The sequence below is a fragment of the Mytilus edulis genome, chromosome 3, assembly GCF_963676685.1.
Source record: "Mytilus edulis chromosome 3, xbMytEdul2.2, whole genome shotgun sequence".
Lineage (NCBI taxonomy): Eukaryota > Metazoa > Mollusca > Bivalvia > Mytilida > Mytilidae > Mytilus > Mytilus edulis.
Genome location: NC_092346.1, coordinates 4,357,188 through 4,381,434, shown reverse-complemented (window position 1 = coordinate 4,381,434; position 24,247 = coordinate 4,357,188). Strand labels below are relative to the sequence as shown.

The 24,247-nt window shown below is 31.4% G+C and overlaps 1 protein-coding gene across 2 annotated transcripts in view; it reads right to left on the bottom strand.

Moving 5' to 3' along the window:
• The window catches only part of LOC139515646 (carboxypeptidase N subunit 2-like), a 37,884-nt gene extending 14,048 nt beyond the window's left edge, over nt 1-23,836 (bottom strand). The window contains exons 1-10 of one of the 2 annotated variants that reach the window (XM_071305270.1): nt 23,723-23,836; nt 11,925-12,085; nt 9,765-9,836; nt 7,329-7,400; nt 5,043-5,114; nt 3,619-3,690; nt 2,466-2,537; nt 1,998-2,069; nt 1,531-1,602; nt 652-723 (exon numbers count right to left, since the gene is read on the bottom strand). In XM_071305270.1, the coding sequence (XP_071161371.1) occupies nt 652-723; nt 1,531-1,602; nt 1,998-2,069; nt 2,466-2,537; nt 3,619-3,690; nt 5,043-5,114; nt 7,329-7,400; nt 9,765-9,836; nt 11,925-12,079 (731 nt within the window). In that variant the 5' untranslated portion in view covers nt 12,080-12,085; nt 23,723-23,836. The remainder of the gene's footprint in view (nt 1-651; nt 724-1,530; nt 1,603-1,997; nt 2,070-2,465; nt 2,538-3,618; nt 3,691-5,042; nt 5,115-7,328; nt 7,401-9,764; nt 9,837-11,924; nt 12,086-23,722) is intronic. The other variant, XM_071305271.1, reaches the window with a different exon arrangement.
• Nucleotides 23,837-24,247: the final 411 nt, after the last annotated feature.

Genomic DNA, 24,247 nt, shown 5'->3' with positions numbered 1-24,247 from the left:
AGATAATAAACAAGATAAGATTATCCTTCCAGATCACTTGAAATTTCACAGAGTTTGGGAGGTTTATTCTCTTTTATGTAACGTTTTATGTGCTGTATTTATCTGGTTTTTTTTTTAAACCATAGGGTTGTAAATTTATTTTTGTCTAAGTCGACTAACATCTTTCCGTATAGGCAACAGTTATGTTTTTCAGATTTGTTTACCAATTGACATTGACAGATTGTTTTCTTATAATTCACAGGATTGTTTTAATTTTTGCAATCAAAATTTGTATATAACAGCAAGAAATATAATAAGGCATACCATCCATTACCTACACAATTATTCCACGGAGAAGTTTAAGTCAATCAATATTTGTCAACAATGGACAACTGCAGAACTTTCAAATGTCGTTCGCATTGATAACGGTAGACAAAACTCTGCCACATATAAACCATAGATTTTTTATCATTTAATTCTTAATAAAATATTATTACAATTTATACATACATTTGATATATAAGCAGTTTATATCTAAATACAAAACAGACATATGGACTCATGCAAATCAATTCATAAATATAAATATTCTGTTAACATAATAAACATGAGATGTGATGTCATTGACGACTGACGTGTTCCATCTTTTAATATTGCAAGAATTATACATACAGGGTGTTAAGTGCTGGTAGGTCTTGAAATATTCCTTGCTGTATTGTATGTATTTGATTATCGTACAAATGGCTGAAATAAATCAATAATAATGATAAACATATTTTACATCAACACATTGTTTACTCTCATTGTCAAATAGAGATTTATGTAATGTTGATGTAATACTGTAAGTGATCAATAAACAATACTAGTATATAGACAACACTAGTGTATTGACTTGAAATATCAACGGTACAAAGAAGAGGCTTAGAATCGGGGATATACAAGGCTATGTCGATATTTTTTCTCCGTTCGGGCCTAATTCCTATATCGTCAGTATCATGAGTATGTCAAGTCAAAAACACTAAAGTGGTCCTTAAACTTGAATCATTTAGAAAATCATTTTCACTTGTTTTTTTTTATTGTGTTATTGTTATTCTTTTATTTGAATATTAGGACCAATCCCCCTTTAAAACGGCCGTATATCTTGAACGGCAAAATATACTGCAAAATGAAATGTACATCACCTGTCAGTGCTGAAATACTTCGTTTGAATATGGACAATAAGCATACAACATAATGATTTACAGGTTTTAAACAAAAATATTAACAAGTTAATTATTTTCTCCAACAGTTGTAAAAGAAATAGGTTTGAGTTGTTCCACGCTTCGGTGTATACATTGTAAACCAGGACAGGTTATGGCAATAGTAATGAATCCGTTAATATAGTTCTGGCTCTACTAATTAAATATTCATGAGAAAAGTGATATCGATTCGGTGACTGTTTATGATATAGAAATATACACTCAACACATTTGTGACTGCTCTAATAATACGAGTGCAGTATGCATGTATATATATGACTTTCTAGTTGTTATCATTGACAAGTACACATACAGTTCGTATAGAGCTGGTAGGTCTTGAAATGCTCCTTGTTGTATTGTTGTTATTTGATTGCCGTATAAATATCTGAAACAAAACAATGATAATGTGTAAGATAATTAACATAATATTCTTATACTTCCGAAAGCACCTTATATTACCCCGAGTTTAGGTCGGTTACGTGTTGCTTATTCTTTATTTTTATGTTATGTTTTGACTTTGTCTTCTTTTTTTTTTTTGATTATATCTTAAATTTTAAAACAAAAATATCAAAAGTAAGTAAATAGCTGTAAAAAAGACAAAGAAAATCAGTGAATACCAGTAATCACTGAAACAACTAGTAAATACATGTAATTACTAAATTGGCTAGTAATTACATGTATTTACTGAAATGTTTAGTAATTACGTGTAATTCCTAATTTCACCTATTCACTGTAACATATATATAAGACTTTTTAATTGTTATCATTGAGAACACATACAGTTCGTATAAAGCTGGTAGGTCTTGAAATGCTCCTTGTTGTATTGTTGTTATTTGATTGCCGTATAAATATCTGAAACAAAACAATGATAATGTGTAAGATAATTAACAGAATATTCTTATACTTCCGAAAGCACCTTATATTACCCCGAGTTTAGGTCGGTTACGTGTTGCTTATTCTTTATTTTTATGTTATGTTTTGACTTTGTCTTCTTTTTTTTTTCTTGATTATATCTTAAATTTTAAAACAAAAATATCAAAAGTAAGTAAATAGCTGTAAAAAAGACAAAGAAAATCAGTGAATACCAGTAATCACTGAAACAACTAGTAAATACATGTAATTACTAAATTGGCTAGTAATTACATGTATTGACTGAAATGTTTAGTAATTACGTGTAATTCCTAATTTCACCTATTTACTGTAACATATATATAAGACTTTTTAATTGTTATCATTGAGAACACATACAGTTCGTATAAAGCTGGTAGGTCTTGAAATGCTCCTTGTTGTATTGTTGTTATTTGATTGCCGTATAAATATCTGAAACAAAACAATGATAATGTGTAAGATAATTAACAGAATATTCTTATACTTCCGGAAGCACCTTATATTACCCCGAGTTTAGGTCGGTTACGTGTTGCTTATTCTTTATTTTTATGTTATGTTTTGACTTTGTCTTCTTTTTTTTTTTTTTGATTATATCTTAAATTTTAAAACAAAAATATCAAAAGTAAGTAAATAGCTGTAAAAAAGACAAAGAAAATCAGTGAATACCAGTAATCACTGAAACAACTAGTAAATACATGTAATTACTAAATTGGCTAGTAATTACATGTATTTACTGAAATGTTTAGTAAAAAGTAAAATCACAAAAATACTGAACTCAGAGGAAAATCAATTTGGAAAGTCCATAATCACATGGCAAAATCAAAAAACAAAACGCATCAAAAACGAATGGACAAGAACTGTCATATTCCTGACTTGGTACAGGCATTTTCAAATGTAGAAAATGGTGGATTAAACCTGGTTCTATAGCGCTAACCCTCTCACTTTAATAACAGTCTCATCAAATTCCGTTACATTTACATGATGCGTTAAATAAACAGTCACAATCAATAAAATAGTCAAAATATGGGAACATCAGTCATCATCGTATAACAATTTAACAGGACACAACAACATCTACTATCTACGAACACATGGATTGATTTGAGTGTCTGACGTCAGAAAAATTATATACGTCACATAAATTTGTCGTTCAATGTGCATACAATAGTTATCAAAAGTACCTGGATTATAAACAATTTTAAATTTTACATAGGCAATGAGCGCAGACAGGGTTAAAAAATCAAAAGTATGTAAGAATAAATTACAGAAATCGAACTAGTCCAAAAGTTATACATAGAATTTATGAGAATCCAAAACTTTTAAAAGGAACAATTTAACAGGACACAAAAACCTATCCACGAACACATGGATCTACTTGAGTGTCCGACGTCAGAAAAATTATACACGTCACATAAATTTGTCGTTCAATGTGCATACATGTAATTCCTAATTTCACCTATTTACTGTAACATATATATAAGACTTTTTAATTGTTATCATTGAGAACACATACAGTTTGTATAAAGCTGGTAGGTCTTGAAATGCTCCTTGTTGTATTGTTGTTATTTGATTCCTGGATAAAGTTCTGAAACAAACCAATAATAATTGCGTAAGCTTATTAACAGAATATTCTTATACTTCCGAAAGATCCTTATATAACCCCGAGTTCAGGTTGTTAACGTGTTGTTTATTCTTTATTTTTTATGTCATGTTATGATTTGACTTTGTCTTTTTTTAACCTTTGTGTTGTCAATTTATATATTTTTTTAAAAAAACTCTCCAATAGAACGAGTGCAGATTAAATCTATATGGAAGCTTTTTTAGTTGTTACCATTGCAAAGTACACATAGAAATCGTATACAGATGGTAGGTCTTGGAAAGCTTGATGTACTTAACAGGATATATTTCTACTCTCAGATCACCTGGTATTACCCCAAGTTTAAATGAGGGTACTGTTGCTTAGTCTTTGTTTTAATGTCATGTGCTGTGCATTGTATTTTTCAGTTTGACCTTTCATTTTAAACCTTTGCGATGTCAATTTATTTTCAACTTAAACGCTTGAAATACCCTTTGGTATCCTCACCTCTCTTAGAAAATTTACTGTTTGCAAAAGTTAAGAGTATTGTAAATACTAAGGATAATCTTGTCCAAGGCGGATAACCCTGGTCGTACTGGTCACAACTTTTTGGAACATTTGGTCCTCAGTACCCTTAATTTTTGTACTTTTGTTTGCTTTTAAACTTTTTTCATCTGAGCGTCACTGGTTAGTCTTGTGTGTACGTAAAACACGCCTGGCTTACATTTTTTTTTATAAACCTAGTACCTTTTGTTGGCTATTTTCGTATGTTTCTCTGTCCTACATTCTTTTTCCCATTTATTTGTATTGAAGTCCTGTCATGTAATATTGTCTTTTTAATGTAAAAATTAACATTGCCATTAAAGCGACAGGTTTGACATGTCAGGAAAATAGCCATTGGTATATTATAGTCCGCTTCTGTGTGTGTTACATTGTGATGTTGTGATTCTGTTGCTCGTAGATCTCCTATATTTGATGTGTTACTCAGTTTAATTTTGTAAACCGGATTTGTTTTTATTCTATCGATTTCTGAATTTGAACAGCGGTTTACTACTGTTGCCTTTATTTACATTAAACAGTTGGATTCATCTAAATATATAGAGAGGTATATTCATCTAATTATGAATGATATCAAAAAATGGATTTAGACGCACGTCAACTAGCATCTCTTCGTGAAGGCAACAGTTGTTTACCCCAATAGGCAACTGCAAAACTTTGCCACATTTTAACTATAGAATTTGTAATCATTTGCCTCTTGATCACATATTATAACAATATACACATACAGATCGTGTAGATCTCCTATATTTACTGTAACATATATATAAGACTTTTTAATTGTTATCATTGAGAACACATACAGTAAGTATAGAGCTGGTAGGTTTTGAAATGTTCCTTGCTGTATTGTAGTTATGTGATTGCTTTCCACAAACCTAAAACACAAAAAAATGTAATGTTCAATACATATTACATTAAAGATATTGTTTCCTATCATTGCTAGATGGGTATTTATGTATAAATGGTGAAGCCTTGGCCCCAGTCAACAAACAAGAATATATAGATATATAACAATACTAGTGAATTGACTTGATAGGATTTGTCTTTATACTGCAATCTAGAAAAAAAGTCAATGTTGTTTATCGCGTTATTGTTATCTAATATATATAAATATTTGAATACAAACAAAAATCCCATGAAACTGACATGAACAAAATGCATCATTTCTTTTATTTATATGCTTAATTTCTTGATTGACAACATATTTGTTACGATTGGAGGACGTGTTTTTCAACAAATTGTAGACATTCCAATGGGAACCAATTGTGCCCTCTCCATGTCGACCTCTTTTTATCATTTTTATGAAGCTGACTTCATAAGGGAACTTAAGAAAGATAAGAAGTGGGCAATATCCTGTAACTTTAATTGACGCTATAAAGATGATGTTATCTCGCTAATTTCTTATTTAGTGACTATTTTGAATACATCTATTCCATCGAACAAGAGAAAAAGGCTACAACAGATACAGTTAATGCTGCCTTATAACTTGACTTACATCTAAAAATTGGCAATGTGGGTCGATTGAAAACGAAACTTAAAGAGAAAGAGATGATTTCAGCTTCCCAATTGTGACTTTTCCATTCCTATGTAACAACAGCGTCTGCATACGACGTAAATATCTTCCAATTGATACGATATTCTAGGGCTTGTGTTATTTTCTATCACGATTTTTAGAGGGTTGCTGCTCTCAAGGGAGCTATTAAACCAAAACTTTCAAAAGGTAAAGCTGAAAGCATACCTTCGTAAATTATACGGTCGCCCTCAGGAGTTGGTTGAAAATTATGGATTAACCGTTTCACAAATTATATAGGATATGTTTTACGTCAAAACAACAATCCCCGTCCCTTTTCATGAATGTGACCTACAGATATAAACTTATAAAAAAAGGACGTAAGATACCAAAGGGACAGTCAAACTCAAAAATATAAAACTAACTTATAACGTAGACGAAACGCGCGTCCGTCGTACTAAATTATAATCCTGGTACCTTTGTTAACTCATTACTTGGTTTCTTATATCATGAGCAACACGAAGGATGACACATGTGAATCAGGATCTGCTTACTCTTCCAGAGCACATGAGATCACCCTAATTATTTTGAGGGTTTGTATTGCTTAGTCTTTAGTTTGTTTCTGGTGTGTCTAGCGTGATTGTCTATTTAATTTTTTACTCATGGCGTTGTAAGGTAATTTTCGATTTATAAGTTTGACTGTACCTCGGGTATGTTTTCTCTTCTGTTAAAAAGCCACACATCCCAGGCGGAGAAATGCAGAACACAATGAAAGGCACATTACCGCTAAGAATTGAAATAATTCGTTTGAGTATGGACTGGACTAAAACAACAAGCATACATCATAATGATTTACAGGTTTTATACATAATAAATTAACAAATTAATTACTTTTTTCCACTTATTGTCAACTAAATCGGTTTTAGTCGTTCAAAGCTTCTTTGTATTCATTATAATACGGACATGATGTAGCAGACGTCATGAGGAATAAAATATAATTCCTGTTCTAGTATTAAAATATTTATAAGAAAAGTAATGTCTTTTGGAAAAATTGTTGTTTGTGCTGTTTTTAGTCCCTTCTACAACGAAATTTGTTTTACATGCACACGTATAAAAATTGCGGTTTTTATCCAACGCAATCATAGGTTTTAACGTAGTTTTCAATTTAGACTCGTTTATATATATATATAGAAAGTGCCTAGAAAATCAACCTAACGATGTTAGAGTAGATTTGATTCGTAACTTCCTCTCCGGCGCCGGGGCTGGAACCTGTACTTTATTTTCTAACTTCTACGACAACACCGCCTAGCATTGTGCAGAGACCTTATCCCCTCCTCTAACTCTAGCTTATAAAAATAAGCTTCCGTTTCGGGAGGTGTTACCTGCTTGTAGGAATTAAACAAGGATCTCTGATACAATACACGAAGTATCTATTTTTAGTGTACAGAAATTCCCATACGTTTTGACCATTACGGCCTTCTTCGACACCAATAGGCAACTGCAGAACTTTGACACAGATTAACTATAGATTTTGTAATCATTTGCGTCTTGATTAGATATTATAACAATGTATACATACAATGTATGTAGAGCTGGTAGGTCTTTGAATGTTCCTTGCTGTATTGAGGTAATTTGATTGCTTCCCAAATACCTGAAACAAAACAATAGTAATGATAAATATATGTTCTGATAAAGACATTGTGTTCAATACTTACAAGGTAGAGATTTATATTTATTACTATAACTCTCTATGGGTAAAAAAACAAGAATATATCAATATAAGACGTGTCACGGTACTTTTCTATCCCATATTCGTCTATTTGTTTTATATATTATATTTGTTATTCTCATCGGATTTTGTCTAATGCTTAGTCTGTTTCTGTGTGTGTTACATTTTCATGTTGTGTCGTTGTTCATTGATGTCGTTTGTTTATGTGTTACATATTTGTTTTTCGTTCATTTTTTTTACATAAATAAGGCCGTTAGTTTTCTCGTTTGAATTGTTATACATTGTCTTATCGGGGCCTTTATAACTGGCTATGTAGTATGGGCTTTCCTCATTGTTGAAGGCCGTACGGTGACATATAGTTGTTAATGTTTGTGTCATTTTAGTCTTTTTGTGATAGTTGTTGCATTGGCAATCATACCACATCTTCATTTTTATATCATCTTAAATTTAATGCGTTTCCCTCAGTTTTAGTTAAATACCCCGATTTGGTTTTATTCCATGGTTTTACGAGTTTTGATCAGCGATATACTACTGTTGCCCTTATAGACAAACAAATTGTATTGACTTGACATCTCAACGGTTGAAAGACACACGGGTTAATGGGATGTCACGCATTTTTATTAGTTTCAGACCGAATCATCATATCATTAGACTTTATTTGGCTCTTTTTCTTTTTTTTTTTTAACATGGCGTTGTCAATTTATTTTTTACCTATGAGTTTGAAAGATCCTTCGGTATACTTCGCCTCTCTATTAAATTAAACAATTTGTTTAATCACCATATATACATGTCGATTCATTAAATTTTGAAAATATTTTAAAAGTCTTTTAAAACAAATAGACTAACATCTTTATGTATAGGCAACAGTAGTTTATATTTTTTTAACCAATTGACATCGATCTATTGTATTTTTATAATTTACTTACTCATTGTAATGTGTGAAAACAAGTTTTGCATATGACTATGAACTATGATAAAACATACAAAGAAATAACATAGCTGAGTAAAAATTGTTCGAGTGGAGATTAAAAAAGTCTAGGTTAATCAATAACTGTCACTAATGAGCACTATCAGACTTAAAATGTCGTACACTATTATAACGGATAACATGCTCTGCTAGAAATTAACCGCAACCTCTCATTTGTATGATAATCTCATAAAATGTCATTATATTGACAACGATGTGTGAACAAAAAAAAAGTCACAATAGTAAAATGTCACAAAAAGGCGTCAACAGCGTAACGAACCCCACCAAAACTGGGGTGATCTCAGGTGTACGAGAGGCTAGAACAGATGTTACGTCTGGCGTACTAAATCATAATCCTGGTACTATTTACGCCACTGGGTCATGCCTCTATTGGTGGACGTTTCGTCCCCGAGGGTATCACCAGCACAGTCACCAGCACAGTAGTCAGCTCCTCGGTGTTGACATGAATACCAATTATGTGGTCATTTGTTTTATAAATTTCCTGTTTACAAAACTTTGAATTTTTGGAAAAACTAAGGATTTTCTTCTCCATAGCATAGATTACCTGCCGTATTTGACACAACTTTTTGGAATTTTGGATCCTCAATGCTCTCCAACTTTGTATTTGGTTGGTTTATAACTATTTTGATATGAGCGTCACTGATGAGTCTTATATTGAAGAAACACGCGTCTGGCGTACTTAATTATAATCCTGGTGTTGACATGAATATCAATAATGTGGTCATTTTTTATAAATTTCCTGTTTACAAAACTTTGAATTTTTCGAAAACTAAGGATTTTCTTATTCCAGGCATAGATTACCTTAGCCGTATTTGGCACAACTTTTTGGAATTTTGGATCCTCAATGCTCTTCAACTTTGTACTTATTTGGCTTTATAAATATTTTGATATGAGCGTAACTGATGAGTCTTATGTAGACGAAACGCGCGTCTCGCGTACTAAATTATAATCCTGGTACCTTTGATAACTACTGGTACCTTTGATAACTGTTTACATGTGGAACCTGTCGTGCCGCTCATTTGATAACAACGGCGGTAAATAGTTTTTGTTAAAATTAGCTACATAATAAAAATATTTTAACAGTTCATCTGACAAGATGTGTTATGACGGTCAATGACACAATTCTCAAAAATACCAGTCACAGTTTGTAAAAGAAAAAAACCCATTATTGATCAAAGTACAAGTCTTCAATACGGAGCCTTAATTGATACCAAACAGAAAGCATTGTAGGGCCCAAAAATTAACTAGTGTAAAACCATTCGATCGTAAAAATCTACGGTCTTCTAATGTATACATACAGAGTAGTCAGCGTTTGTAGGTCTCGAAATACTCCTGTCTGTAATGTAGTTATTTGATTAAAATTCAAATACCTAAAAGAAAAGTATGGTAATGCATAATATAGTTAACACTTAAAAATATTGTTTATTATCATTGATATATAACTGTTAACATTTGGATACAGATAAAATATATCAGAATATTGAGGCCAGTCAATAAATTAGATTAAATGCAGGAACTAGTAGTGTATATAACACATATACGATAGCTAAGCGTTGACCTGTTAACAAGACATCATCACAAACCCAGAAATTTCTGTCTTATTGAATGTTCGGTAAATATTTCTTTCATGATTGCTTTTCAAGAATTGAAATTCATCGTTTACATTTAAGTCTTGGCAATCACTGCTATAACAGTCTTTATATGTCGCTTGAGAAATTGATATTTTAGGAAAAGTTTAATGAGAAAAATATACTAAAGTATACGAAACATGATAGAGGTGCTATATATGAATGTTATAACTACACATCAAAATGATCTTCAACAATGAGCAAATCCCATACCTCAAAGTCAGCTATCAAAGGTCACAAAATTACAAATGTAAAACAATTCAAACAAAATACTTGTGTATCTATCCATCAAAAGACACTAAGTATAGATCGAAGAGTTCTCGCAACTACTGGCAGCTATTTGTCGCTGAAACGTAAATACATACTATCGATACAAAAAATCAAAGATGCAATCATCTTAAAAGAATCTAGTAAAAAAGGAGGGACTAAGGATATCGAGGGGACAGTCAAACTTATCAATCTAAAATAAACTGACAACGCCATGGCTAAAAATGAAAAAGACAAACAGACAAACAATAGTACACATGACACAATATAGAAAACTAAAGAATAAACAACACGAACCCCACCAAAATCTAGGAATGATCTCGGGTGCTCCGGAAGGGTAAGTAGATCTTGTCCCACATGTGGTACCCGTCGTGTTTCTTATGTGATAAAAAAATCCGGGAAAAAGTCGGTAGGTCATATTCATGAAAGGGAAGGGGATTTCAGTTACAACGTAGGGAACATATCCGATATCATTTGTGAAACAGTAATTCCAAAACGTTTATTCCATAACGGTCAACCAATTCGTGATGGCGTGCGTAAACTTTACGAAGGGAGGATTTCAACTTTACCATTTGGAATTCTTGGTTTAATAGCTTCCTTGTGAGCAGCAACTCTCTATCTAGAAAATCTTGATTTGAAATGGAAGCACGGGGATATCGTTTCAATTAGGAGATATACCCCGTATGCAGGTACTGCTGGAATGTTGTTACTTAGAAATGGAAAGTTCACAATTGGGAAGCTGACATCATCCTCTCTTTTATCGTAAAGTTCTGTTTTAAACCGACCCTCCTTGTCAATTTCTAGATGTAAGTCAAGATATGATGCCGAATTAACTGTATCTGTAGTATCCTTTATCTCTATTCCGATGGGATAGATGCGTTCTACGTAGTCATCAAATTTAAAATTATTTAATGCAAGAACATAATCTATATAGCGGAAAGTAGAGTTAAAGGATATTGCTAACTTCTTATCTTTCTTCCTAAGTAGTGCCTGCATAAAGACAGTCTAATAAACAAGAAACAAGTCGGCAAGTAGAGTTATCAGAATCGAAAGAATAATTAAAAGGACGTAATTAATCAACAAAATCCAAAGATTTTTATTTTGAAATGCAGAAAAACATACAAGAAAGTTTTCATTTCGTATTTGAAACAGTAATTTAGAGAGGTCATTATCAACAATACTTGAAAGTTAATGATAGCAATAATAAAGGCAACTTACCTAGAAATAAAATAAAAGTATCTAAGACCTTATTTCAAATATGAGAATCGGTGAACATGATTTTGAAGTCAATACCCTTTATGTATTTTATCTTAGAACGTTAATTGTCTATAATTTGCATTGTTTGTTTATAAGGTTGACTGCTTTAATCGCCTCATAATAGTGATTGCTCCTTAGTATAGTTTCCTAATATGAAACTTAAACGTTTAGTTTTGATATAATCCATATAGTATTTTTTTCACCGAATCACAAACTATAATTTATGTGCAATTAATCATTATTTCTATTATATCAATACTACTAATGACATAAATAAACAAAAACTAAAATGTTACTTTAACTCACAGAATGGTTGTCGAATTAGGAATTTCAGACGGCACTGTTGCTATATTTATATTCCTGCAATTAACCGTCGTGCCATAGCAGCTACATTGAAGTGGACAACCATTGACTGTACTTGTCAAAACTGTGCATATGACAAACACAAGTGTACGGAGCATTGTCTTCTACAATATACCTCATTTTATTTAGTTTTAATTTGCTCATTATATATGATATCAAATAAGAACTCAATCAATGTTAATCATCATTTCTGATGAAAAACGCGTAAAAGAAGAATTAAGATGTGTTTAAGAAAATCACACAGACACGTGCACACTATCGTTAGATAAAAATGTTAATATTAATAATGTATTCCGAAAGTTTATGGAAAACATACACATAATTCTACCAAAATAAGAAAGTTTACTAAAATGTATCTAATAATTAAAGAACAATTGATCAGGGAAAAATTAAAGGTCTTTCCATCAGTACCAGAATGAAAACATTGAAGTTCAGTGTACATGTCAATTCCGTTTGCTTAATGTTGTGAACATATGAATTTTAAGCAAAGGTCGAAATCTAGAACGTCCAATGTGGCCATGACATTGACCTTCAATTGCAAGAACATAAACTTAGGATCTCAAATCAAAATACCCTAGGTCTGTTATAAGTATGGTTAATGAGTTATATAACTTTACGCATAATTCTTTATATAAGAATGAAGAAAACTCCTACTTACGGTATTTGTTTACTTGCAATCAAAATATAAGTGTTACGACATGTCGCAACTAACAATTTAGAAAACATAATTTGTTAATATATTTACGGTTTTTGAAAATGAATGAAAGTAAGCCAAAATCAAAAACCTTGACCTTTGACCCTGACCTAAAAGAGTTGTTGTAATCTTTTACGGTTGCGAAGGGGAAGTGGTCACAATAAAAAACAGTGTTTGGGGAGAAAACATTTTCAACGTAAAGTATATGGTTGAGCGGTTGTTAATTTTAAAAGCATATAAACTATACAATATCATATTCCAAATATGTAAGCAAAATCTTATGAAAAACAAAACTAGCAAGAAAAAAATTAAGCGGACGAAAAAAATCAATAATGATAATCAGAACAAAGGCTTTTTCACGGAAAGGTGGAAATACATAACTAAATTAATAAAGAGACGTGCATATTCAATTGGGAAACAAACGGTCTAATCTATATAAATGCTATAAACGAGACCATGTTCAAACTACATCAACACACGATAGATATTTTGTCATTTATTTAAGAACTAAACGCAAAAACGGGTTAAATGACGCTTCTTGAATCCAATCTAGATCTGAGTTTGGTTTTGAAAGAAATAATATTCAATATGTTTTGTCAGCTCTGATAGTGGAATCTCAAACCACCTGAGACGAAAACCGATTTTTATTTATTGACATTTCTCATGCGTTCGCATTTTTTACTTTGTAAAACAGGTTTACGATTATAACGTAAGGGTACCCAAATTGCTTCGAGTACCCAAATTGCACCTATCTAGAAAAAAATAGCAAAACAAATCTTACAAGATTTTCTAGAGATTAAAATATTTTTATGATTTGATACTATGCACATCTTTCAACATAGGTAAATATATTTAGATATACACAAAACGTTCACAGTATTTAGTGTTCAAAATATTTGAAGGAATTAAACAACAGTTCGGTTATAAGACTTTTGACGATGTGAATTTAAGCATGGATGCAATTTGGATACTCATCATTACAGAATAATGGACAGTTTGGAGGTTGATTCAAACCCATTTTTATATGACTCAAAATGGGATAAAAATTAAATTGGTGTACCTATACAATAAAGAAGGATAGGGCTACAAACTAGACACATTAATGACATTTATTTCTTGATCATTAAAAATCGTAGCATTTTGTTACAGCAAATTTTAATAACACAAATAAATTTATTTTCATGCCAGTACCAAAGTACTGGCTACTGGGCTGGTGATTCTCTCCGGGAGTTACAGTCCGACAGCAGAGGCATCGACCCAGAGGTAGTAATAAAATTAATGGTAATAACTTTCCTGCACCAGAAACTCCCATAAACAGATTTCACGTGAATTTCATGTATAAGCTCGTTTGAGGTTAAATTCACGTGAAATTGATGAGAATAAAATTTGCCTGTGTAGATCATTGCATAAGATATACATTTCGACGAGGTAAGAGACTGGAAAACCATTTTTCAATAGCTCTAGATTTTTGTATTTTCTTTAAAGAAATGAAGGATATTCTGCGAAAAGGAATGTTTGTAAAGTCGTTCATCAAAAACGTAAACCGTACAAGTGTATCACAACAACTTGCTAAGAGTCTAAAAAGACCAGTTTTTGTGCTCGACATGTAATATCGAGCAAACATTTCACTCGACTAGTCTTGACATTGTCTCGACTTTACTTTACTGTACTTAAGTGTACTCGACTCGGTCTCGACTTTACTTGTTTAGTCTGATTCAGTACTTGATGATCTTGGTGTAGTTTGAAACGGTATTGACCAAGGCTCGACCTTTTTGTACCTGACTCGACTAGTCTCGACCTTCAAATTTAGTCTTGACTGGTGTAAATCAGCCAATCTAACTAAATTAAACATTGATCTTACAAAATTACAGCTTGTTTTGTAGTTTAATTTATTGCTGTGAAATTTGAAAATAAAAAAAGCTAAGATTTACAATTCGGAAAAAATAGAGATAGTTTACTCTAATTTTGTGAACATTTTTTTCACATCAAATTGAATTTTCACAATTTAAACAGCTACCTTGGTGGTATATGAATCTTACTGAATCCCAGGTTGTTATGATGTTTGGTGTATTGCTATCAGATTTCAAAATAAAAATAATCTAGGTAAAATGAACTAGAATTTGCAGTTCGGACTTTATTCGTAAAGTATACTTTGATTTTTTCAATATTTTTTTTAATCAAATTGGATTTTCATCAAACTATACAGTTACCTAGGTGATATATCAATCTTACTGAAATCCAGGTTGTTATGAAGTTTGATGAATTGCTGTAAAATTTAAGAATTACACTTATCTAGGTTAAAAAGGCTAGGATTTGAAGTTCATACAAAAAAGAGACAGTACGCTTTATTTTTTTTCGTAACTATCATGACTATACAGCTATCTTAGTAATATATTGATCTTACTGAATCCCATGTTGTTTTTGAGTTTAATGTATTGTTTCAAATTTAAGGATTTCATTAAGCTAGGTAAGAAAAAGCTAGAATTTGCAGTTCAGACTATATAAAGAGAGTATACTTTAATTTAAATTTTTACAAATATAATTTTATTTTTATTTTTATTTTTAAAATATACAGCTACCTTGGTAATATATTGATCTTACTGAAACATAGGTCAATATGAGGATTGATGTATTGCTGTCAAATTAAAAAAAAAAAATTAGGTAAATAACGCTAAAGTTTGCATTTCGGACATAATTCAAATAGTACACTTCAAATTATTTTATCACTCTTTCCAACCAACTTACATTTTCATCAAACTATAAAGCAACCTTAGTAATACATTGATCTTGCTGAATAACACATCGTTACGTAATTTGTAGTATTATTGACCAATTTAAGAATAAAATTGATGTACACGTAGGTCATAAAAGCTAGAATTTTCAGTTCAGACACAATTCAGATAGTACATTTTATATTATTGCAAAGCAACTCGGATTTTCATCCAAATCTATAACTATCTATATTATATAGTAGTCTAACAAAAAACAGTTTATTTGGTTATTTAGTTTATTGCCGTCAAATCTAAATATTCAAATCAAAGGTATCTATCTGAATCTATCCAAACTAAAAAAAATATTACATATAAAGTAGGTCATTAAATTTGACAGCAAAACACCAATTTTCAAAACAACTTTGGTTTTTGTATGTAAAAAAATATATGATAAAGATAGCTGAAAATTTTCCCTGTGGTCAAAGCTGATTTAAAAAGTTATTAAATTTATAAAAAGTCTCTTTTTTTGTTTAAACAAGAATTTAATATCATGAACTTTCATAACAATCCTTGGTAACCTTTAAAAAAAAAAGAAATGTGTTCCAAAGTTACAGTAAACTCAATAAATGTGTTCGTAGATAGTAGATGTTTTTGTGTTCTGTTAAATTGTTCCTTTTAAAATTGTTAAACGATGATGACTGATGTACCCATATTTTGACTATTATATTTATTGTGTCTGTTTATTTAACGCATCAATGTAAAAATATCGGAAATTGATGAGACTGTCATTACAAAAGTGAGAGGGTTAGCGCTATAGAACCAGGTTTAATCCACCATTTTCTACATTTGAAAATGCCTGTACCAAGTCAGGAATATGACAGTTCTTGTCCATTCGTTTTTGATGCGTTTTGTTATTTGATTTTGCCATGTGATTATGGACTTTCCCAATTGATCTTCCTCTAAGTTCAGTATTTTTGTGATTTTACTTTTTATAACTCAAATCTAAAAATATTTGTTGTCAAATTTAATGACATGGCACTTTAACATGGTTTAATTACATCAGTACAGGTGAGTTTTACAGGTAAAAAGAAATCCCTACTTTTCTTAAACATGTGTATTACTCACCTAGTAAATTCAAACAGCCTTGCGATTTAGATTTAACAGTATAATGTAATTTTGAATGAATTTTATTTAGAATTTAAAACTATCTGGTAGATGCGATCTTTTTAATAAGTTTGCCCCAAGCAGGATGTATTGCTTTATCATGTTTATTAATCACCAAAAAAATGAGAAGCACTATTTAAATAATTACTTAATATAATATAATATCAAAGAGAAATGAAACATTAAAGGAATGAAATCACTTTTTCATATATACTTCTTTTCCAAATTATAAGGAAAGATATATTTCTAATATCGTAGGTTTTTTAACTTAATTATTTAAATTTCTAAATTTGACAGCAATACACCAAACAACACAATGACATGGGATTCAGTTAGATCAATATATAACTAAGATAGCTGTATAGTTTGATGGAAATCCAAGTTAATGTAAAAAACATATTAAAAAAAATAAAGTGTACTGTCTCTATTTTGTCCGAAATAGCAAATCCTAGCCTTATTTACTGTAACTAGATTATTTAAGTCTTAAATTTGACAGCAATACACCACACTATATCATGACCGGGAATTCAGTAAGCTAAATATATATTATTAAGATAGCTGCATAGTGTGATGAAAATCCAAGTTGATTTTAAGAATATATAAAAAAAACATTATGATGCCTATCTGAATTTAATGATATTTATTTTAACCTATTGTAAAATTAAATTCTTTCATTTCACAGCATTAAAACAAACTACCTAATAAGCTTGCATGTTGTAAGTTCATTTTTTTTTATGTAGTTTGATTGGCTGATTTACACCAGTTAAGACTAAATTTAAAGGGCAAGACTAGTTGAGACAGGTCGAGACTGGATAAGACTGAGTCAATACTCGTCGACATAAGTCGAGAGAGGTTGAGCCTTGGTCGATACAGGTCGAGCCTTGGTCGATACCAAAATGATCAAGTACTAAATCAGACTAATTAAGTAAAGTCAAGACCTAGTTGAGTTCACCTAAGTACAATTAAATACAGTGGAGACATTGTCGAGACTAGTCGAGTAAAATGTGTGCTGGATTTTACTGATCGAGCACAAAAAATGGTCTTTTCCGACTCGGAGCAGTTTGCACTGTATAAAATACATTTATAAAAATATTTTTAGATCTAAATGCTCTTCAACTTTGTACTTTAATAGTCCTTAATAACCATGTTTTGATCGAGGGTCACATGATACTTATGTGGACGAAACGCCCGTCTGCGGGTGCAGGTAATCGAAAATGTCAATTATGGTATCTGTAATTAGATTATTCAAACCCCCACAGTTATCAAGTTTTGGAACTCGTCCACTATTTTTATATTTTTTTCAATCTTTGGTTGAAATTCCAAAGGAACATAGAACAGACCTATGATTATCCAGGATTTATTCTTTGGAACGTGTCGTGAAGGTATATGTTAAGTTTTCAAGTGAATTGTCAATACCTAATTCGATTATCAACACCTTTTTTAACTGTTTTGATCTGAGCGTCACTGATGAGTCTTATGTAGACGAAACGCGCGTCTGGCGTATTAAATTTCAATCCTGGTACCTTTGATAACTATATAGTGAAAAGTAGTTTTGAAGGCTATCGCTAACATCTTATCTGTCTTCCCCAAAAGTTCCTGCATGAAGTCAGCCTTATAATAAAAATTAAAAAAACAAGTCGGCAAGTATAGGGGCACAATTTGTCCCCATTGCATTGCCGACAATCTGTTGAAAAACACACGTCCTTCGAACGTAAAAAAATATGTTGTCAATCCAGAAATCAAGCATCTTGAAAATGTCAGTTTCAGAGATTTTTTGTTTTATACAGAGTGATATTTTACAAAGTAGGATTTATCCCTCCTGAAGACAAGATACTTGTATTTACGTTGGCCATTCTTTTTAATGTAGCAATCAATACCAATTCTATCAATTTGTCTTTTAGTTTGGAATGTGGAATACTTGTGTAAAGAGTAGAAAAGTCAAATGTTTTAATAATATTAGAAGATGAAAGAAAGTTAGATTGTATGTGCTCATAACGATCTTTGGAATTTTTAAGAATCCACATCTGATTCACACCACCTCTAGAATAGACAGTTTCACAATAACTTTGAACCCCTCTCTGATTGCTGATAAAATTTAGAAAGAGATTTCGTGGAGCACTTGTAAGACCCAGCAATATACCGTTGGTTGTAAAGACGCTTATGTAGTTTAGGTATCAAATACAGTGATGGAAGATCCAGTTCCTCATCTTTGGTTGAAATTCCAAAGGAACATAGAACGGACCTATGATTACCCAGGATTTATTCTTTGGAACGTGTCGTGAGGGTATATGTTGAGTTTTGAAGTGAATTGTCGATACCTCATTCTATTATCAACACTTTTTTTTTGGAGGTAGGATAAGTTTTTTCCAACATTTTGGTCTTTAAAGATTGACGAAGCATGGGCATTGATAGACCCATTCAGTTTTCTAATTCTGATTTGTATCAACGACCTCGCTGCCTTAATCCATCCTTAAAAAAGGTGTCTTCGTCTTCCTTCTTGCGATTTGCCTATTACCTGGAATAATATATACAGTCAAACTTTTTTAATTCCACAGGATCTCTAAGAGATCTCAATGAACCGGAGAATCCTATCTATATTGAAGTTTCACATCATTGTCAGGAGCTGTATAAAGTTTAGATAAAAAAAGCATAGGCAGTTGTACTTTCGTTAGTTTTACCATTAGTGTCAAGGATCCTAACTTAAAAGCTCAAACAAAATTTCCTTCAAAGAGGACCATTTCAACAAAACTACGTTGACTAGATATATAAGGTATGGTTGACATCTCACATAACTTGTTTTAACCTAACCGCATATTTGCGCCTGTCTCTGGCCTTTGTTAGTTTTGTGTGTGTTTTTTTTAAATTTCAGTTCATTTATATGTGTTAGTGCCTAGTATGACGTCCATTTTCACTGAACTAGTGCATAATTTAGTTCAGTTCATTTATATGTGTTAGTGTCTAGTATGACGTCCATTTTCACGGAACTAGTGCATAATTTAGTTATTGAGCCAGCTTAAGCCCAGCTCCGAATATGGGATTTCTTCATTTTTCCATATTTTTCATTTCAATTCTTAATTTTATTTTTAAATAATTTTTGCTGATTTTATTTTCTAACAGCGGTCAAGGTTTCTGCCTAATGATAAGAGCAGAATATATCAAGAAGTCACAATAAAGCTTGCAATTTTTAAGGGACCATTTGATTATTTTTTTAATTGTTTTTTTGTGATAATTTAATAGAATTACAGCCGATTGCATTGAGTGTATAGGTAAAAGTTGAATCTTTGGTCAGTTGCTTGTAATATAGACAATGAAGTAATGAGTATGTAAGTAGATATAGGAAGATGTGGTGTGAGTGCCAATGAGACAACTGTCCATCCAAATAACAATTTAAAAATTAAACCATTATAGGTTAAAGTACGGCCTTCAACACGGAGCCTTGGCTCACACCGAACAACAAGCTATAAAGGGCCCCAAAATTACTAGTGTGAAACCATTCAAACGGGAAAACCAACGGTCTAATCTATATAAACAAAACGAGAAACGAGAAACACGTATATATTACATAAACAAACGACAACTACTGTACATCAGATTCCTGACTTAGGACAGGTGCAAACATTTGCAGCGGGATTAAACGTTTTAATGGGCCCAAACCTTCTCCCTTTTTCTGAAACAATAGCATAACATCACAACATATAAAAACATACGATAAAATATCAATTAGCAGACTTAACTCAATCAAAAAACGTATGATTACACAATGAACGAATAAATTTGATCTGCGATATCTGAATACAAATGCACAGTTAATTAAATATTAGAGACAAACATTCATGACCAAAAGGCTAACAAACAAATTCAAACACACTGAGAAATATTTAACCAATCAATGTTCACTTTAGAAAAAAACCGTTTTTTTTATAATCTTGAAGTTTATACAAATGTTGTAAGAATAAGTGAAAAATTGAAGATATTACAAATAATCAAAGCTGGTATACAGCCAAGATCCATATAAATAAAAAATGACAAAAAAGCATTATAAACAGTATCAACAGGTCGAATTAACAAGAAAGTACGATTTGAGAGTACTCGCAGTTACTGACAGCTAGTTAAAATCCAAAACCAATTAATAGTAAAAAATCATGCATCAGAGACTAAAATCGACTAAAACACATCACAGGGATTTAGTATTTTAACGTCATTAATAGTCAAAGAAGACATGACTTGTGCAATGCCAAAAATAAATGTATCGACAGGTAGTAGTATAGTGAAGAGCGACTTCTATAGAAATAAAAGTTAACGTGGCTGTGTCCCCTATACATCTCGCCTCAAAAGATAATGAAAATTCCTCCTTTCAAAATAGCCTAGTCCTACAGACAGATATATTAGTCATCTGCTGGACTAGTCTACCCTCAGTTTACCTGACTTTATAGTGACCTCACAGTTAAGCTAGCAAGCAAGCTAACCAGATATTTGAACAAACACACATTTTAAAGGACATTTTTAAATATTGTAGCGCTAACGGACTTACTGTATGTTTTTGAAAGAATTGTTTTTCAATATGACAAAATACTTGTGCATACAGCGATCAAGCTTTTCTTCTAGCTTCTTGGATATTTCAGTGCTTTCTGCATAATTCATATACGCCTCCCTTGCCAAGTCTGATGTCCTTTTCTTTGGAGGTGGTGGAGGGGGGATTTGAAAAAGGCAGGACATAAGTGTGTGGTAAAAATGCGGATGACAATTTATGTTAAAAAGGAGAAGTCAGGACCGAATAGAGAGAAAAAAAAAGGCGAAGATTACATTCAACAAATGCACGACAACATTTTACATAATGATCGATGAGATAACAAATAAAATTTTGTTTTACATTCAATGAAAGTCGTTTTTTTAACGATTTCATCATTCGCAAACAATGTTCAAAACAGATCAAGCTTCTCAAAATCCCGCCTCTAAAAAAATGAATACGGCCCCCTCCCCGAAAATAAATTTAAAACAAATACAAAAAATATATATCTATTCTCATTTCTAAATAATGAATGATGATCCCAAACGATTTATATTAATGCTTTCCTTGATCTGTGATGATAACCTTCTTCCGAGTTCTTTTTTCAAACATTAAGCAATCGCGTTAAAGAACACACTTTTTCTTTGTTAGTTTACGTTACAGATTACGATCAAAGATATAAGTTGAGTTTCCTTAATAGGAAAAAGTAAAATCACAAAAGTACAAAACCTCGAAGAAAATAAAATCGGAAAGTGCTTAATATATGTCAAAATGAAATGACAAAACCAATAAAAAACAAATGGACAGCAAGGAAAATATATCTGCACATGATAGTCTAATAATATATGTTTAAATTTAACCAAATTTACGTTGGTAATTATGCTACGGAACATTATTTTGAAACACTCGCAGTTGAAATTTTGATTATGCATGCACCAGATATGTGAAATTTTAAAGAGGTAAAGTTATCTGAATCAGTGGATGCTTACTAATTATACACCAGCTTTGCTTTTGAGTAATTTAAAAAGAGTCAACGGATAGTAGGCCTCTAGATAAGATAACTTTTGAGGCGCGGTTCCTGGTGTGGTGAGCAATAATTTGCCAAATTTCGACTTTTTTTTTTTACTTTGTTGCCTTGTTTAGAATTAATCTAAAATATGATAATATTTCTCAACGTCATGTTGGGTTTCTTTGGCCTTTTTTTGTCTGATCTGGGTGTTTCTGCCATATTGAATTATTGCTAACCCAGAAAATATTACAAAAGAATGATGCATTGTGGGAACATAAATTCTCAAATAAAATTAATCCGTTTTGAAAACAAATTAAACTGACGGTTACATAACCAAGGGCTAAAATCATGTTAAATAACAGGTTGTGTAACCGTCGGTTAAATGATTTAACTCTGGGTTATATTGAACAGATGGTTAAATTAAACCAAGTCATGAACAACCGGCCTCTGGTGGATTTAAATGTTACCCGACTAAAACGAAAACTGAGTGTTGTCAATACTGTTGAGCGAAACATGGACACGTAATGGACACGTTATCTATAATCAAATTGGATGACATAACTGTTATTAAGCTTGGCCTCCTTAAAACGTATCTAGCGACGCGTGGGGAAAAGAAAATTGTCATTTCAAAGGAATTGCATTAGAATGGTGGCAATGCATTTTCACGGATTTGGCTATATTTTTTTGACCTTTTTGATTGTATATATATAGCTCTTCATCTTTTATATAAGCTTTGGATTTCAAATATTTTGGCCACGAGCATCACTGAAGAGATGTATTGTCGAAATGCGCATCTGGTGCAGGAAAATTGGTACCGTTAATGTAATTATTAATTTCTCACTGAAACGAGATCTGATAATTTCGCATGTCAAATAAAAGTTGTTATTTCAATAATCATACCATATTTCATAGGCGTTGCTAAGACGTCGATAAATATAAATAAACAAGTTGTGGCACTAGAGACCAAATGACAAAAAAAATTAATATAGGACAACGTACAATGAGCAAATACAACACCAAAGAGTCAGCTAAATGTACAAAAGGCCCCAAAATGACAAATGTAAAAAAAAATATAAACAATTTATAAAACAGTAGCTGAATTCCTATAGTATATCATTTTATTCTGGTATCACCTTAGTTGAACAACGGTATACCGAAAATCATTATAAAAGCCCTACAAGTCAGATATTGAAATAAGACCAAAATAAAAAGAGAATACCTAGAAAAGGATTAAGTTCCGAACCTTTATTTCATTTAAAAACAATATTTCCGAATCTATAACGAAATAATAACTAATTTTAAAAATATAAAATAAAGAAAAAAGAATACGCGCATTCGTATTATCAAGAAGTAATAACTAATTTAAGAAAATAAATTAAAAAAAAAATACGCGCATTCTTGAATGAATGTGTTGTTCTTTCACTTTTTGAATATGTTTCTTTATTATAATTAATCAATTCGTTTTTCTTTGATTAAAAGCAACACTTTTTTTCTCCGAAGATTCATGAGATTTTTTTTTAATTACTTTAGTCGTATAGTTTGAACTAATTCTTATTCATCTATATGATAATTATTAAAAAATCATTTTCTTTGTATTTAGAAAACTAGAATTTATCGATTATATATACCACAAATTATCTAATACATATTATTTACCTGTTAGTCTAACTGCTACCCGCAACCACCAATTCTTACTGAGTGAAGTCTAAATATGAGAATAAACGACATAGTTTTGTCGTAGAAGGTGAAACTAAATATAAATGTGACATATTAAAGAAATGCATAAAATTGTAAAAAAATATTAATATATGATAGACATCAATATCCTGCTTGCTCACCCGTAATGCATTTAACATACAATTATTTTACGTTCCTTTCCGTAGACATGGTTCCACGTTTTGCACAAAATGAAAAAAGTAAAAAAAAACATTGTATGTAATTGCAATAAAATTACAAAACATAAACATATTTGGTAGAGTCAAGATCCAACTTGCTGACACGCAATGCATTTAATATGTGCATATATTTACCCTACAACCACTAACCTTTTCTTTTTAATAGATATATTATTTTTATGTTTTACGCAAAATAGAAAACAAATCTTTCATTAAATATTTATTTTGTTATTATAGTAGAAAGTGGGTTGCATCTCAATTTGTTCTCCCATGTTTATATGTGATT